This window comes from Fusarium pseudograminearum, chromosome 4, assembly GCF_000303195.2.
Source record: "Fusarium pseudograminearum CS3096 chromosome 4, whole genome shotgun sequence".
In the NCBI taxonomy this organism is placed as follows: Eukaryota; Fungi; Ascomycota; class Sordariomycetes; order Hypocreales; family Nectriaceae; genus Fusarium; species Fusarium pseudograminearum.
In genome coordinates this window covers 3,379,376-3,396,834 of record NC_031954.1, presented here as the reverse complement: position 1 = coordinate 3,396,834, position 17,459 = coordinate 3,379,376, and the positions used below count along the sequence as shown (strand labels likewise).

Sequence of the window (17,459 nt, the reverse complement as noted above, 5' to 3'; positions counted from 1 at the left end):
ACTTAGGGAATACATCCTGCCGCCACTTTTTCTGTGTGTACATGGATCCGACATGGGACCACGATGGCGACGGAATGGAATTTGATGTCGTTCAGTTCGATCCAGCACTGGCAGATGAGGATTGCGAGCCCGGTGAACGAATAATTCCGCAGGACCCCTTCTTAATAACACGGATGTCAGCTAAGCATAAAATGGGTATCGACAGTACAAGGACCAAGAGGTATGGCTGTGGTTTATGAACAAAAGGTCTCCTGACTGGTACCATTCAACTGTGTCAGCAACTTTCACTGCTCGGCAATTGGGATGGACATCATGGTAACCGAGTCAACTTTTCCTAGCGACCTGGATCAGCCTGATACCTGTGTAGCATCTTGGAGAATCATGTCGAGCCATTCGCAAGGATAGAAGATGGACGCTTTAAATAATTACTCTGTAGTTATCATATTATATGAGAACATTAGCTAAGCAGATTAGTACTGAATGACATAGTTTCAGCTTCGGCACTCTCCTCTTATGAGCAATATTGACTTCCCTAATTCAACCCAAGCCTGTCCACGGGGCCCTGAGAGCTTCCAAAAATCCCCGTCCTGCGTGATCCGATGGGCGCAATTCCATCAATCATCGAAAGGGCAATCATTCACTAAGAAAATCATCATCCAGGCTGTCATGCCTTCCGCGGACGGTGGAACGATCTCCCACGGTACTTTCATCTTCACGGTCTGGACAATCCATGTACTCATCGTCGGTATCATCCTCTACTTCGATGACGCTAACCGATTCCTCGGGCTCCATCATCTCAGCATCAGCCTCGCCGCCGCCATCAGTCGCTTCTTCCTTTTGCATCTGTGTGGATTCAAACTCGACGTATTGTGATGCGAGACATTGTTCCTTGAACCAGATGGCGAATTCAAGGGAGGATCCGTCACTGATCATGCGAAGGTCATAGTTGATGCGACGAAAGGCCTTGCCATCTTCGTTGATCTCTTTTCGCAGTTTCCCCCATACCTTGGAAGGCAAGGGGACCTTGATGAGGCAAAGCCTCTTGACCGACTCGTCCCTTCGGGCTGGAGGCTCGGCAGAGTCGGAGATTACAATCTCTATCTGGAGGCCCTGGTCGGGGTTTGTGAGGGCCTGGTAGCAAGAGAAAGAAGCTGGTTTGTACGTAGATACTGCATCGCCCTGGAAACCGGTTAGCTACTCGCAGAAAAGGGTCGAGATAGGGGGGCTCACAATTCCAATGTACCACTCAGTTTGATCGACTGCAATCCAGTTCTTGTCGTAAGGACAATATTCGCGATCTCGTATGTCATGCTTCTTAAAGTCAAATGGACAGTCGTTGAAGACAGTGCCGTAGTTGTGTCTCGAGATTCGAGAGTCGACAACAGCAGTGATTGAATCAGCGAGTCCGGTGCGTGATAGTCCATGGAGAACTGCACCACGAAGTACAGCAGACCACCTGAGGAAGAGTCAGTGTGTGAGTTGACAGTAATGTTCAAGGGTATACTAACGGGTCAGCCCCTCTCTTTTGAATGATGTGTGTTTTCTTTCCAAAGGTCTCATCGAGGCATTGATACAGGTACTTGGACCTCCCAAAGCCTCCGACTAGGAACACAAACTAACTTGTTAGTAAACGAGCCACTTTGCGTTGATGGACAAACTTACCTTGGGTGGCTTCTGGTATCCTTCTTCGACCTGTCTGATTTGAGTTATGATCAGTTCTTTGATCTCTTCGATCACGGGTTTGTACACCTGTTCGCGGATCTCGTCTCTAGAAATCCATTAGTCTGACGCTGGCGATTATCATAGAAAGGGGATTTGTGAGACTCACGCCTGAAGCGCAAACGAAGAGGGGAAGAATTGGGGGTCAACTGGTCCCTTGTAGACGAGATTTATCTCGTATTTGTCGCTTTCTTTGCAAATCGCAGTCTTGATACCAGACTCCCAATCATCCTTCACAATCCTCTGGGCAGCCTCTCTTGCAAGCATTCTTGTGATGTCTTTGGGGAATTTTCGTCTGAGCAGCCCGAGAAACTTTTGGTCGAGAAAGATGCCACCGCAAAGGCCGCCTTGAGTTGTTAGCACAATATTTGACGTGACCCTTGGATATTATTACCATCGCCTTTGACACTTTCGCTGACTACGAAGGGGGTAAGCTTCTCAATCTTGTAGGTGATAATGTCCTGGAATTCGGTGAGTTGAGCATGAGCCAGGAAGGAAAGGAGCGTAGGGAAGGAATGGAGATAAATTAAGCAGCAAAACTTACAACAGTGCCGCCGCCTGCATCGCAGACAACAAACTGATCGCCGACCTACGCAAGATGAGTCAGCTGAAATAGAGACAGGAAGGAGACCATTATCTTACCTCGAGAGTGCATCGGCCCATGTTTTCTCGGAGGCATGTCAAGGCAGCTGCCTCGGGCTCAGAAATAAAGCCATATGTCGTTTTTCCCTCCAGCGTCACTTCAAACAGACCAGCGATCTTCATGGCCTCGAGCATTCGCGACCGAACATAATGAGGCCAAATTGCAGGCAAAGTGACAACAAAATGGATTCGGTAGATGTTCGTCCATCCCTTCTCCTCCGCGGCCTCGATTCGCTCACGACTGTACTCCCAGAGATTTCGAAGATAGTCACTAAAGACTTGCACGGGCGTCTTGTTGAGCTTGTGCATCAGGTCTCGAGCGCTTTTTAGATGTTCGCAATCTCGCACATTTTCGGGGAGATCTCTGTCGTTGACTAGCAGGAGTTTGAACCAGCGCAGGATGCCGTCTCCGAAGGGTGTCATGTATCCCCATGTGAGATCTCTGTTGACGTTATCGCCATAGAAAATGGCCGAGGGCGCTTTGGGGGCGTCGATACGGTAGTTTCTGACGGTGGTCCAGTCTGTGACAGTCTGGATCGACTCCAGCTCTCTGTCGCCAAACTTCCAAGCGATACCCGAGTATCTAAGCGAATTCGATATGAGCCAGAGAACAAAGAGACAAGTCTTGATAAAGGAAGGACTTACGTAGTACCAAAATCGATGGCTATGACCAAGGTCGGGGGGCCTTCAGTCTTGGGCGCCATTTGTGATTCACTGGCGGGCAAATAAAGCCTGAGCCAAGTGACTGACGTAGATACTATAGACGACCCAATCTATACAGCTTGAGTTGAGGCAGGACGTACGTGTAGAGAAAGGGTAAGGCTCAAGTGTATGGAGTGAAGACACGATATTCTGGCGGCGCGGCAGTGAAGTGTTTACGCGTTGCTGGGGGAGAGGGGGTGGTGAGCAATTTAATTCAAGCTTAGGCAACAGTGTAGCAAATTCCCATGTGGTTAATTGTTTATCTACAAATTTCCTATTGTTGGAGGCAGACGATTTTTGCAATCAACCCATCTTATCTATTCACCTGCTTCGCAACTGCGGCTTGGCCCAAGTGAATGCCTGACCACCTACCTAGCAAGGTACACAAGGAGCGAAAGAACCAGTTATGTTATTTCAATGACGATTCAATTACATTGCTAGAATTTCACTGAAGGTGTTGGTGATAATATGTGAGTCTCATCTTGTTTACCCCCTTTTTCTGTGGTCACATCAGTGGGCTGGATGCTACATACGAGTTTTCAACCTACCTATTGATTATAAGTGCATATTCAAACTAGGGATACTTTATTCTATATATTTCTAACTTGATTTTTGTTCATAAAAGGATGCTTGAGTATTAACAGCTGGCTGACAGTGCTTGCTATTGGCAAAGCAGATGCTTGCAAACACTGCCAACAGTAGTACAAACACTGACTTTGGGTTAATCAATGAGGATAAAACAACACCCTTTTCTATATTTTTACTGCTGTAAAACTTCCTCAAGACTTCATTGCAATATTTTGCACGTCCGTTAAGGGTCTAGGGCCAATGTTGGGCAGACCATCGACGAGTGTCAATACCAACCCCAACCCTCTCGGTCTCCATCGCCTCTCGCAGTATATCATATCACAGTGCCTCTTCCTTTTTCGCTTTGTTATTCTACCAATGCACCGGCATAACCATATATTGGCTGACTTGTCTAACAGCAGGCGCATGAAACCCTCTCATTAGACGTGCCCGTATTTACGGCCTCGCAATACAAGATGAGTGATCACACTCTACACTTTTCGCCCGCTGATCTCGATGACAGCTGACCTTGACACAGACATCGTCAAGTGTTCAGCGCATTGTCGTCACCTAACGGCGACTACTTGCGGAAACTTACATCTAATGAACTACCACAGTCACCTGAACTATCCTACATAGAGATGACAGGGCTTGGCAAACAGGACAACACTACTCGATAGTTCAACTACTGTTCGTCCCGGCCTCTACAAACAACCTTCAGAAAAACTCTTTCACGAGCATCAATCAAGGAGCGAACATGAAGCATCGCCACAATCCACCAATCACCTGTGACAAAGTCCAAGCTTAACTCGTGTTTATACAAATCCCATAGCTGAAACCTGAAACTCGATCGCGCTATCTCACTTAATGGCTATTTTTGTGCTTCATGAGGGCACAGATATATTAACTAGCCCTCTAAAAAAGAGCCAAGATCCAGCATCAAACGTCCAACATGCTTTTATTTCTTCCTCTTTCTGTTTCACGATTCAATTCTTGCGCTCAGACGCACCCACTAGCTATTGTCCGAAGGATGAAACTTGTCTGTCGTCGGGATATCGCTGCCACCAAGGTGAAAGTACTCTGAGGGATTCAACTTACTGTGTGTCACGCACGTTCATGCCTACGACGCTGTGCAGTATCAATCTGTAACCGCTGCGTTGATAAGCTTGAGCACGTGCCCACGATGAGGTGAGAGTGGGAAATGTTGGAAATAGCTTCTAACTGGCGAGTCAGGCGAGGTGACTAGCCAGACTACGCCGGACAGACAAACACGCAGAGTCAAGACAGAATCCCAGAGCCTGGTGTTTATCATCCTTTAAGATCTTGCAGGTCTTCATCTACCTGGTCCAACACGTAGATTAATATAATATATTCTCAGCAATGAACCGCTCCACCCATCATCAGCAGCCACCGCAAGTACCAGCTCGCAGACGTTTTATTAGCACAAGAGACTAAGAGATCCAACAGGGCAATTCGGATCGCCGATCGTTCGACGCAAGAGGCCGAAAGTTGAAGAGCGCAATTTCCCCCAGACGAGGATCACCAGCTTACTGTCCTACTATCACTCGAGAAGCACGCTACAGAGGAGATCTAGTACGAGTATCTCACAGTGCAGCGCTTGCATGATGACCAGAGAAGTTATGTTTCAGGGTCCAAGTACGGATACCTTCACGCCAAGATCTGCGGGCAAAGTGCACGATGGTAATATTATCAGCGCCAATCTCTATTCCCAGTGCAACTCTCTTTTAGCACCAGTGTTTGAAAACGGTTGCATCGGGGGGAGTCAGCAGTGTGATGACGATAAAAGGTGGATGAACTATTGGTCTTTTGACCGCTTCGTGTCTTGCTGTTTCTTTAATGTTTTGTTTCTAGAGCCACCAGTTCGTGCAAAGTCAGACGCCTTGGCCGTCTATAGCCCCAACGTTGAACGGATTTCCCCTGGCGTCTGTTGGTCTGGGTTTGTATTCGTGCATTCCCAGCCACATTTCCATCAGGTCCATAGATAGTATCATGCGAGACGCCTTCAAGAGGTCCAAGCCCAAAAGGAAATTGAACTCAAAGGCAAGAGGCGAAGCGACGAGTAGAACGTGCGTTTTTTAGCCTCTCTCCACAGGCAAGGATCTAATCACATCACGCAAGAGAGGAAACAAGTTTAGTTGTTGTACTACTGTACAGTACAACTCTATGTAGGAATGTCTGGTCTGGTCTGGTCTGTGTCTTGTGAAAGGCCTGAGACACTGACGCTGTTTGACACGAGATGTGTCTGTCAGAGAGTGATTTACTTTTTGAGGTGTTGGTCGATGCTAGTATCGCAGCTAGAAACAATTAGTCTAGTCGAGTAGTAGACGAGGCTAGACATTGAATAGGTAGGTAGAGAGTCCACTTTCGAAAAGACGGTCAATTGATTGATTTCTATGAATAAGGTAGAATGACATTTAAATGACTAGTCAGCAATTATCATCATTATCTTTTTACGAGGACTAATAAAAGCGAAACATTTGCGAAATAATCGTGCCATATGTAAGTATGTAAATATGTGATAGCAAGATATGCAACCCCGTTTAATTCTCCATATTCCAATCATTGCTTTTTCGCACGTGCATTTTCATCCAAACGTGCCGGAGCAAAAAGAAACAAAATAGGTTGCATTAACAGACAAAAAGCAAAGCAAGACATCATACCGTTACATCCAAACCCCGTACAGTATCTCAAAGCCAAGCCCAGATACCGATACCTTTTGACCTTGGGCCTTTCTACCGCCCCCCAGTCCCAGTCTCACTCCATTTTCGCGATCCACAGCTAATCCTAATCCCGTCTCTGTGGAGTTTTTTTGCTTCCCCTGAGTGTGACCTGAGAAGAAGAAGCTAGTGAGTAAAGATTCCGTCTGTTGGTTGCTGCGTTTTCTAGATACAAGGTAATAAACTTGACTCAGGAGATGGCGGAAATAGAATTAGATAATTGACAAACACGACTAGTCGATAATAAATGACAGCGGCACAGTATTCTACGAAACGTCAAAGTACATACAGACCCCGAATCCTTCAATTGATCCTCCTGTCATCTTCTGCTGTGCCGTATCCTCACTAATAAGCTGAGCTGACCTGGGGGTGATTGTACATTTCAAGGGGTAGATCTCAATCAAAAAAATATGAATTCCCTATCGAGTTGAACTAACAACGACAGGGGGACAACCTCAATCACCCCACGTGCTCAGGGGATTTCATCTGTACTATGTACCTTGACGGAATATCTCGTGTCAAATATTCAACAATTCTTCAAAAGTCTCCAGTTTGTATAAGCGAGCCGAAATAATGACGAGACCATCATTACGAGCCAATGCATTTCATTCTTCTTCTCTCCTTCTAGAACCTGCTTGGTACTCGCTACTATAATGCCAGCCTCACTCATTATCAAATCAAATCTTGAGTGACATCCCGAGATTACCTTTGGAGGAGCTACTACAAATAAATTGTCCGTCGACTTTGTCGATTCAATTTCCCACCTACCGAATGCGGCAAGTACATCTCGTCTACCTCTGATTCTGCCCTGCCACTACGTCAGTATTATGTACTTCCCCAGTATCTCTCACTTATACCCTGTCTGTGATCTGACATTATCGTTCCCTCTCCCTCTCATCACCGCAACAACAGAAGCAAAAAGGAACAGGGGAGAACAACGCGGTTAGTCAAATCGATAGTCGTTTTACACTTTGTCGCCAAGAATTATACATACACGCAAACTACAATTATTCCAAATCCGGTCGTTTCAATGGGAGCAATCGGTATGTGAGCATAAACCTATAGACGAAAACAGTTATAGGATGCAATAGTCGACACTCATTAATACCCTTAGTTTTAGCCCTACAAGCCTCCCTTATGCTTGATGTTGTCGGTGGCTGCAGAGTTCAACCCCAGATATTCAGGTACTTGCACCGGTCGCGCCGAGCTAAAGCAACCACTTCACCGCATCTGTTAGCGCATCCTCGGGCATAATGCAATGCATGCAAACCATAAACCTTCCAACGTAGTATTCACAAAATAGACTTCACAAAAGATGGAGAAAATCAAGTTGTAGTAGGTATTGTTTGTTATATTCATTCGTGGTATTGTTTTTTTTGATGCATTCCCTTTTTCACCGTCTTTTTGCGGCTGGGTTCATCTACCACCTATCCTATCTGACAAAAGACCTGTCCAAGGTCGTCCACGCTTGCAAAGCGTATGTGTTGTGTGTGTGTGTGTGTGTGTGTGTGTGTGTATATGTGTATCGATATGTCTAAAATCCCAAAGAACGCCGCTTGCTCGATTTCGAGTGGTGAGTTAATAAAGTACAACGCCGGCTTCTTTTCTTGTCCAGCAGGAGATATCCCATGAGTACGCCTGGTGCCCTTTGCCCTAAGACCTTTCTAGGTCGAATACAGAAAATAGTAGACAAAGGAAAATATTAGAGGCGTATTGCACCCGCTATCCGTTTAGTTGCCCAGTCATAATTCGTAAATGTACAAAAAAGCCAATTGTTTGTCTTGGCCATGTGCTGCTTAAACCTTGACGCTTCGTCGTCGCGCCGCTGCTGCCAATCCCTGCCTTAGACGGCTGCGGGTACTGTTGGGTGTCATTGGCGATCCAGGTTCGGACATAGGTGACATGGGCGACATTGGGGCTGATGACATCCTTCTTTGGGCAAACTCGTGGTAGGTAGGTGCCTTGTTGAGGATAGGCTTAGGAGCTCTGTCATCCGAGTCGGTACCTGGCTCTTCCTGAACCTGCTCCATATGCAGCGAAGGTGTGTAGAGAGAAAGGTTGTCTCGGGATTGGCTGGCGAAATTTGTGTTGAGCGAAGGTCGGCTTCGCTTCTTAACCAAGCTCAGTGTGCGCTTGAATACACCAGGAGACTTTGGTGTCTTAGGTCTCTCACTTGACTCTTCCTTGGTTTCAGGCTCAGCCTTGGTCGCAAAAGGGTCAATGCTGAGGAAGTCTGGCTTTTGCTTCTCGAGACGGCTAGTGCCCATGCTGCTGGTTCGTGGAGGGTGCATAACGGACCCTGAAGATGTGGTGCAGAAAGACATGCGGCGATCGAGAACGGGAAGTGTGACTGGGAGAGTAGATGTTCTGCGAAGGCAGCTGGCAGGTCGAGACAAGGTCGACATTCTTGATGAGGGTCGGGAAGAAGCTTCACTGATGAGGCTAGGAGATACTGATCGTCGGGGAAGATCAATCACTGAAGGCTTTCCAGCGTAGACAACCGAGACCATCTTGGCAGTGTCCTCACGGCTGCCTCTTCGATCTGAAGCGAGGGACTCATCGCTACCAGAGTCGGTCTCAAAGTCGGAAAAGTCATCGGCGGAGGAGGAAGCATCTTCCTCAGAGGAAAGGTAGACATCATGAGGAGCAGAGAAAGCAGATTGGCCTTGGGTGTTGAGCTTGTGGGCGAGGAGACCGTCCAAGCATCTTGAAGCTCGGAGGGCACTCTTAGCAGGAAGAGCAGGAGCAGAAGCGAGTTGTCGTTGAGTGGGAACCATGGTTGTGGGAGTGCTTTCGCGAGAAGATTCGTCGGCGTCGGCGGAGGGAGAATAGATAGGAGGCTCGACGGATAATGATTCTATTTGAGGTCGGAGCTGTGAATGTCGCTGTGCAAGAGAAGTATCAAGTTTTGGTGCATCAAGCTCCCTTTGCGGTAGTTGTTGCGTCACTGTTAGAGACATTGTCGATATATGGTTGTGACGATCTTATTGAATTCCCAGTTGACACCCTTTTGAAGAGGGCGGGGTACAGAAGGAGAAGCCGTGGAATAATGTCGTCAGGTGTTGATTAGGTAGTATGAGTTGTATCGTGGACGACGTGGACGTGGAGCAACGGTCTTGGGAGTGGCCGGTGAGACAATGGATCCAAGACACAAAGGAACAAAAAAGAGACGAAAGCGGAAAGAATGTCTTTTTCTGTTGGTTTTACTTGTCGACAAGGGATTGATCAAATGACCAAGAGGTACGAAATCAATAATTGAGGTTTGTAGTATTACAGAGGGAGGAGGAACAATTCATTAAGAGGCTGGGGGGAGTGGTAGGATTAATATCAGTCTCGAGAGAATGAGTGAGTGACCTGAAAGTGACTGAAAGTAGGATGGGCACTCACACACCAGAACGCAGCACAAGGTTCAGCCCAAGCCAAGGTCCCTTCCCAGAGTGAGATCCACTGGGAGCCACCTTCTGGTACGAGAATGACCGTGTGAAGATTGTTCAGGTGCCACACTGTATACTTGACGAGGCAGGGGCGCTTATGCTGGCAGGGGTCTGGGGGGAATAGCGCAGGGCATTGGAGGCTTTACAGGCATCGCAGGGTATCAGGTCTTGGCCACTCCATAAAATGATGGATTCTTTGGTCCGTACTCTCTCTGTAGGAAGAAAGTCGTTGAAGACGAGGCCATAGCATTTTTTCGATGGGATTTAAGCGATGGAACAAAACTTTACGCGATGGAACGAGTTATTAGCAAATGGCTACAGAGTTGGGGGTTTTTAGTCAAGTTAAATCGAGTCCCGTTAGTACTCTGGCGTTAATCTTTCAGGTACAGAAACAAACTGCCACGAGACTCACACTCTCTTGTGTCTGCTACTACGTGACGTTCAACCAAATCAACCACTCACAGGCAGACATGACAGTAGGAGGAGACGCCACTTGCAACCTCCACCACGAGATGAACAGTCAAGAAACCTGAACCAGCCTTGGCGTGTGCCAGAACGTCGCTCGTCCTGTCTTGTCTTCACCCATAACAGAAGCCGTTTCAAAGTCCAACAACAGTAACACGACAAAAGAAAAAAACATCGCTAATCAGTTTTGTTTTGCCCAGAGACATTCGGCAACTTTAGATCCCGATCAATATGTTTCCGGAACCGTTTGCATCTCTTGCATCTCGTGTTTGCGGATAACTTTGTATGATGGAGTCACGGACACGATATGACGAATTCATTGTAGCCGAGACAGCGGATGATGGATGAACAAACAATTCATGTTCCATAATTAGTTTTATCGGCTCGCTTTTACTGTGTCGTGTGTACAGTAAACGACCATGCTACTATCCAGAGCTACGGTGCATGCGATCACCAACCCAGCCTCTGGTTTTCCTCGTGGTCGTTACCTCTGACTGGGTCAATGACAATTGGCGTCGTCACCAGACAACGTGGACATATGAATGACCAGCCTCTCTCCAATTGTATATCATTTCCACAAAGGTAAAAAGATATCCCATATTAATTAATCAAGTAACATAGCAGAGCAAACATTCATTCTCACAAAATCATCAGATCTAGGGTTGGTTGACAAAAGCCATGCCCGATCAAGGACGAGCAAGGTCAGGCTTCCAAAGTGAACGATAACCTTCTTGACATCATCCCCCTGTCTCTTCAAAGTGGTGAGGCTTGCAGGATACAGGTTAGTTGAAAGAGATGGGCTGGCAGAACCTGCATACTGCGTGCTCCTGTTGCTGCATGCTGCAACAGCTAAACTAGACTAGAAGTCATGATTGGGCATCTTTTGAGTTACGGGCAGTAGAAAGCGATGTAGATGCAGATGCTAGCCAAGCTACTGTAAAGAGTCATTCGCTTGAGAAAAATGTTCCGATAACTCCCTCGACACCGCTTGTCATGGTTTCCAAGGCTAATATCGAGCCATATTTTTGTTTTTTACTTTTGTGTCTTGATGATCTGCACAAGTAAGTAACCTTGAGCATCTACCCTGTTCGGAGGCAAAGTCTGTATTTGGTGCCACATCAAACACGACGGCAGAGAACAGGACGAATTTCGGGTGAGGGAGATTTGACAGCCCAGGGTTCTTGACCTTGACCTTGTTGTGTGTGTGTCAGAGTCGACTTGGCTTTTGCCGCCCGTTGAACCATGTTTGAGAGATGGTTGCTTTAAGGGTCGCCTGGCTGCTTATTCTTTTCGTATGATAGTAAACGCTGTCTTTTTTTGGTGGTGATATTTTGGTGGTGGTGTTTTTTCAGCTACACACTCTAAAGTGTGTTAAGTTTGGTGTGTGATGGATTGGTGGGAGGATGAAATGCAATAGCGCGACATGATAGGCGAAGATGAGGTCGCAGAGTTAAAGACCATCACATCCAAACACAGCGTCAAACAAGCCGCACGTCTCCACACCCATTCAGAGTCGAGTCCGAGACACATCACCGATTTCTGTATAAGATAAAAAGTCACTGACAAAGTACAGGACAGTGTAGACAGTTTTTATCAATCGTGGAATACTCACGCTGAACGGGGTCCTAGACGCCAGCCTCTTGATGGTATCGTCTAGTCTTGATCTCAACCCTTTCATGGTATGGGCCGTCCCTGTTTAGACTGCGCTAGAACAGGACGATGCGATATGCTGCATTGCATGCCATGTCAAGGCGAGGCCAACTCATCAGCAAGCGGATCTCTCGTACTGCAGGCACAAAGATTTATGATGCCTACCTGACCTAGGTACTAACCTAATGCCTCAATTTCAGGTACTGTACTATGTAGGTTTCTATTCTTTTTCGTTAGATGCAGCAACTTGACAACACACAATCAAGAACATGACCCGACGAGATTGGACAGAGTCTCTCCTTGTTGAAGCGCCCTTGTCCAGCTCAAAGACGAGTCTCTCTCCCACAACTGGTCCCCATAGTCCCGCTAAAAATCGGTGATCGCCTTTTGCCCATCGAACCAGTTGGACAACGTTTGACCAATCACGTCTTATACTTTTGAACCCTTCCAGACACCCACTTTCCATCGCCTCTTTTTTTTCTATACTGCCAGACCGACATTTGTGGTTGAGTAATGGAGGTACAAACTATCCACAAACAGTTGCTCGTCAGTCTGACTGGAAGAAAATAACCTCTAGGCGAAGATTAACCATCAGCGGTCATGTTTCTTTTCTTGGACCATGTTCCCCAATCCCTTGACCATGTCGACGAACCGTGTGCGCCTTTTTGACGAACCTCAAAAATCACACTATGGAATAAACTACCCCCCTTGTCAAACCCCTCGACATGGGAATCTACAAGACACAGCCGTTCCTATTTTGCCATTTTGCCCTTTTTCGCGCTTCACCATTTACAGCAATTTTGCCATCAAATCTCGAACCCCTCGAATTCGATTTTCCCCCCTCTCCCCTTCTACCCCCTTGCCCTCTGAGTCTCAGGTTGGTCGGCAAAGACGCCAAGACTGCCAGGGTCCCCAAATCTCAGGGCAGGGTCCAAACAGACGCCGTGCTCTGATTGGTGAACTGTCGTGTCGCAGGTTGAGCTGGACACGGAGAATCTCGTTCCAGTATCAAATTCTGCACCTGACAGAGATACATACAAAATTGTAGGACTATCATCATGATAAGGCTAGGCAGGCGAGACCTCGACACAGTGAGCGTATGTGCCGCGCTACATTGACGGAATCGTACTGGTTCGACCGGATCCGATGATAACGTCAAACAGTGACATTTCCGTCCGAGATGAGATGGTCGAGATTTTCTTCCGCTCCGCTCTTGTAGCCTCAAATCACATCATGTTGACTATCTAACCCTATCATCTGCACCCGTACCTGCACGAGCACGGCTTTGAGTTGCCAAGAGGGGAGATCTACAGGGCAATCTTTTGGATATTGAAGCCCTTGAGTATTGGCCTGACTACTGAATGCGGCTGTCCCTCATTGAATGGAATGTCTTGGGTTGACAAGTCTAGCCAAGTCAAGCCAGACTAACAATTCGAATCAATTCTAATGAATTTTGATGGCATTGTCTTGCCTAGACAAGGTTAAACTGATAAGATCTTTCCCAACAGAGGCTAAAATGAACCCTTAATCTTTGGCGTTGATGATTTTCGTATATAGACATGGATTAATCATTGGTCGAGATTCAATGACGCCATGGCTTTTGACCTTGCAGAAGCGAAGTGAACCAAAGCAAAGCAAAAAGCTTCCCCAGGTCCACATCAACCCTTCAACAGCCACACGCACCGCCACATACACATCTTCATCAGGAACCCACATCAGCTTCTGCAACGTCACAGTGGAGAGAAAGAGCTGAGCCCAACAGCCACTTCTGTATTCGATCCAACTAACCATTCCAGGATTAGCATCATCTGATGTTGGACTCTAAATTTGGCTCTACTCTAAGCAGTAGCCAGCTATCCTTTTTTAGAACTATAATTCTGCACTACTAGTATCTGTGGATGTGGACTTGTCAAAAGTTTGAAGAAAATACTGTGAATACAAGGCTAAGCACAGCCATAACAGCATCCATAGAAGGACTCAAATACGAACTGGATTCTCTAAGTATCCGCTTCCTTGCGGAGCTGACTGGTCTATCAGTGGCTATAAACCTCCTCTTCACTTCGGAGAATGCCTCCTACCCGGTACACTTTCCAACAGCCAGTCAGTCAGACTAGAGGCTGGAGACATATCAACTCAATAACCGACCCTAAACCACTAAACAAATAAACTATTCCTCCACGTTCCAGCCCTGTCCGGTCCGAAAGAGTGAAACTAGACCCGACGAAAAAACCACTCCGATCTGCATCAATAGAATTCCTCCCTCGTGAACCCCAGCTACACACTACCGAATGTTGCGTCTGTTACTTACTTACTCCCTTGCTATAATTACCTCTATATTGAAGACCCCCCGCAAAATCTGTTTCCCGGAAAGTTTCACCCTTGCCTCGCTCGTTCTTGGAGTACGTTTCATGGCTGACAGAAGGAGAACAGCCCCACGTCGATAGCATCCCTCACATAATACTTGCAACCCCCAAGGCTTCTGTTTCTGTTTCCGTTCCAAACCATATACTCGCTAATGGGTACACGTAGGAAAAGAAACATAATTCGCTTTCAGACTGTGTAGGTACCCTCCCACCCCCAAAGGATGAGGCAGTGATTTTTGACACGCATCCGGTAGGAGGATCTCGACCTGCTTGGCGTGCGTGTTCCGAGACACGGGGGTTGTCAGAGCCGACGCCAGATACAGTCTTTCTTCTGACAATGGTTTCTCCCAACAATATAAAAAAGTGTAAATTTACTAAGCTGAGGCTGAGTTTAAAAAGTTGTTGATGGCATCCAAAACCTAGAATAGAACCGAGAGCTGACAGTGCCCCAATTTCACGTGGACCCAACCAAATGCATCACTCAATTTACATAATCGTAAAAAAGGTCCAAGTTCCCCTTCATACTTATTCTCGAGTCTTCTCTCGTGGCTTTGAATTATTTGAGTATGCACCATAAGTTTCTATTCTCGTATTCATCTTGTGCGCTGTCGAGTATGGAGTCTCAGGATCCACCTAGGCACCTAGGTAATAAAAGACAAGCACAATGTTAGCAGCAAAAACAAAAGTGTTTTTTTTCCCTTCCAGGCAAACACTTTTTGAGTTCTCTTTTTCCACGTATATAGAGTTTAATAGAATAGGTTTCACGGGCTTTAAGAGTTTGCCATGACTAGACAGGACACGTACATCAATTGTTAAGCTTTTCGGGGGCTATATATTAAGAGGTCATGTCTCTCCGCAACGTAACTGAACGACTAAACTTCATCTCTTCTCTCCCTGGGCGGATCTATTCCTCAGTTATTCAGGCAAAGATGCGGCCCCTTCCTCAGCCTCATTGGATGCCTCGCGGCTATCGTGGCGAAATACCCAGAATCATCACCAGCATCCGAGAGCTCCCTTCGGGAGTAGCTCCAACCCTTGACAAAATCCCAGAGATCAATCATACCATGATCAAGACCGAACCCTTATCCAGTCTCATTCGGGACATGCAAGCGACTGGTTTCAAGCGGTGGGGATTTGTCATATTTCGTACTGTGTATACAGAGGAGTCTCAGCGGCTGTGGGAAAGTTACATCGAGTTTCTGAGAGCGTCAGTGGAGGAATACCTTGAGTCCATGGAACTCTCGACGCTCTTGAAGCCACTTCTAGAATGGGTCTTTATCGAAGACCGGGAAACTCTCGATAATGCGACAAAGCAGCACGTGCGCGAGAGCTTTTCAGAATGGACATCTCAACACTCTGTCGAGCGAGACGGTCCTGGGGTAGAGGATGCATTCCAGCAGCAGACTCCAAGGTTCCGCTACTGCATTTACGTTGACCAGAAGTGCCTCGATACCGTTGCCCAGTATGAGGCTTGGGCTGATGCAGGTGCCGAGGGCGACGATAAGCAAGTCGTTTGTGTTGTCCTCGACAAGAACTGCCACCGAAAAGGAGAAGGAGAAGGCAGATTTCCCCGCATAGAAGGCTGCAGCAGAGAATACACAGGCTGGCAATATACCAGCGTGCATTGTCTTGCTCATCTCTATGACAAACTGTCCAAGCAGGAGCTGTCGGGATATGACTACACGAGGCCACCCATGGTATTCCCAGCCGACGGTCCCATGCCTACCGATTAAGCCAAAGCTGAAATTGAACCAAGCCAAGGAATTTTGCAGGCTCCCAAGTTGAATAGGTTTGATTTCCAGTCACTTATCGATTCGATATGGTACATCTCATCTGTACGCGTACAGACAGGTTATATTCGTATCGAACCGATAGGGCGCTAAGTAGACAGGCAATAAAAGTGATTGACCAAAGCTGCACACGAAGCTCAGTGGCGCAAACCAATTGGTTGGAAGTACCATCCGGCTTTGCATCTCTGTCATAAGAGAGAAAGGCTAGTTGCCTGCCCTCCAAGAGGGTAGTTACCATATTCCCTCTGTGAAGACCAAAGAACTCTAGGGGCTCCCCTGATAGACCTAATGATAGGCCCAAAAAGGAAAATGTAAAAAGAGAAGACCTATACCTAAGGCAGAGGCTTTAATACTAAAGAGGACGCCTCTATTAGTACCTACAAGCACTTCTGATGATTAAACATGCTTTGCCTGTGTATTTGGGGCCACGGCTACTACTAAGATTGCTGTTTCATCACTTGAGAGACCCCGGTTCTGGCTTCTTCATCCTAGGATAAGCATTGGCAGCAGCATCGCTCGTTTATAGAGTGCCAACATACTTGGTATTGGGGAAATCTACACCAGCGGCGACACAGATGGATATTTCTACTTAAGTCGGTCAATGTAGCGAACGGACCTAGAAGTACCAGAAGTACGCTTTATTCCACTCGGAAACCTTAGGCACCGCTGACACTAGCCCAACAGAAGCTATCATGGAGAAATGAGTAGATATGGAAATACAATGAAGTAGTGTAGTCATTAGGGCGGTAGAGGTGGAATCGACTGACCTAGATACTCTCGAAACATATTAGCTACTGCTTACTTCAACTAGGCAGGTACTACCAAGGCATCTACGTGTGTAATAATAGAGAGCCGCTTTCTATAGCCCTATAGACGTTCTTATTGTATAGTAGAATGTATAGTCAAAGTTGTACGATATATGTGTTTCAGCAATATAACTGCAGTATTGTCTTTTTAGTTCTAACAAAGAGACTATTGGCACATGTGCCTTATGTAGCTCGAAGTTGTCAAGTGTGTTTAATTTAGGCTATCAAGATGTATAGGACTAAAAGCTATCTCAAACAAAACCCTGACTGAGATGAAAGAAGCCACTGACTTCTAGAAGAGAAAAAAAAACTTATAACCTTTTAAACCGAAGCACTCTATTGAGCTTAGTATAGACCTCAGATATTCTGCTAGCCCTCTAGCTCCCACCATCTCGCGAACGCTGCATTGACCTTCAGTCCTAGATTGAACTGCAACCTAACTAAGATCTCTGCTAAACTGGCCATTAGCTTGCCTTTAAACTATTCGTCTTTAAGGACTTCTGCTAGTGAGGGTTCTCTGGCCATTAAGAGGAAGATATATTCGATATATCCTCTATTGTCACGAGACCAAACTTGAGGAAGG

General features: G+C 46.6%; 3 protein-coding genes across 3 annotated transcripts, besides 2 other annotated features; 1 reads left to right on the top strand and 2 right to left on the bottom strand.

Moving 5' to 3' along the window:
- Nucleotides 1–633: 633 nt before the first annotated feature.
- On the bottom strand, nucleotides 634–3,065 carry FPSE_04168 (uncharacterized protein; the record flags this gene model as incomplete). The annotated part of the gene is made up of 9 exons (XM_009257286.1): nucleotides 634–1,179; nucleotides 1,231–1,456; nucleotides 1,509–1,615; nucleotides 1,663–1,768; nucleotides 1,829–2,066; nucleotides 2,114–2,180; nucleotides 2,264–2,308; nucleotides 2,362–2,944; nucleotides 3,007–3,065. 9 exons carry the CDS (start codon nucleotides 3,063–3,065, stop codon nucleotides 634–636), a joined length of 1,977 nt encoding a protein of 658 aa, XP_009255561.1.
- A 2,759-nt stretch (nucleotides 3,066–5,824) lies between these two features.
- Nucleotides 5,825–5,844: a microsatellite.
- Nucleotides 5,845–7,845: 2,001 nt separating this feature from the next.
- Nucleotides 7,846–7,892: a microsatellite.
- Nucleotides 7,893–8,164: 272 nt separating this feature from the next.
- Nucleotides 8,165–9,328, bottom strand: FPSE_04167 (uncharacterized protein; the record flags this gene model as incomplete). The annotated part of the gene is made up of 1 exon (XM_009257285.1): nucleotides 8,165–9,328. The coding sequence occupies one exon, from the start codon at nucleotides 9,326–9,328 to the stop codon at nucleotides 8,165–8,167; it is 1,164 nt and encodes a 387-aa protein (XP_009255560.1).
- Nucleotides 9,329–15,209: 5,881 nt separating this feature from the next.
- Nucleotides 15,210–16,013, top strand: FPSE_04166 (uncharacterized protein; the record flags this gene model as incomplete). Its single annotated transcript, XM_009257284.1, has 1 exon — nucleotides 15,210–16,013. One exon carries the CDS (start codon nucleotides 15,210–15,212, stop codon nucleotides 16,011–16,013), a length of 804 nt encoding a protein of 267 aa, XP_009255559.1.
- Between the last annotated feature and the right edge of the window lie 1,446 nt (nucleotides 16,014–17,459).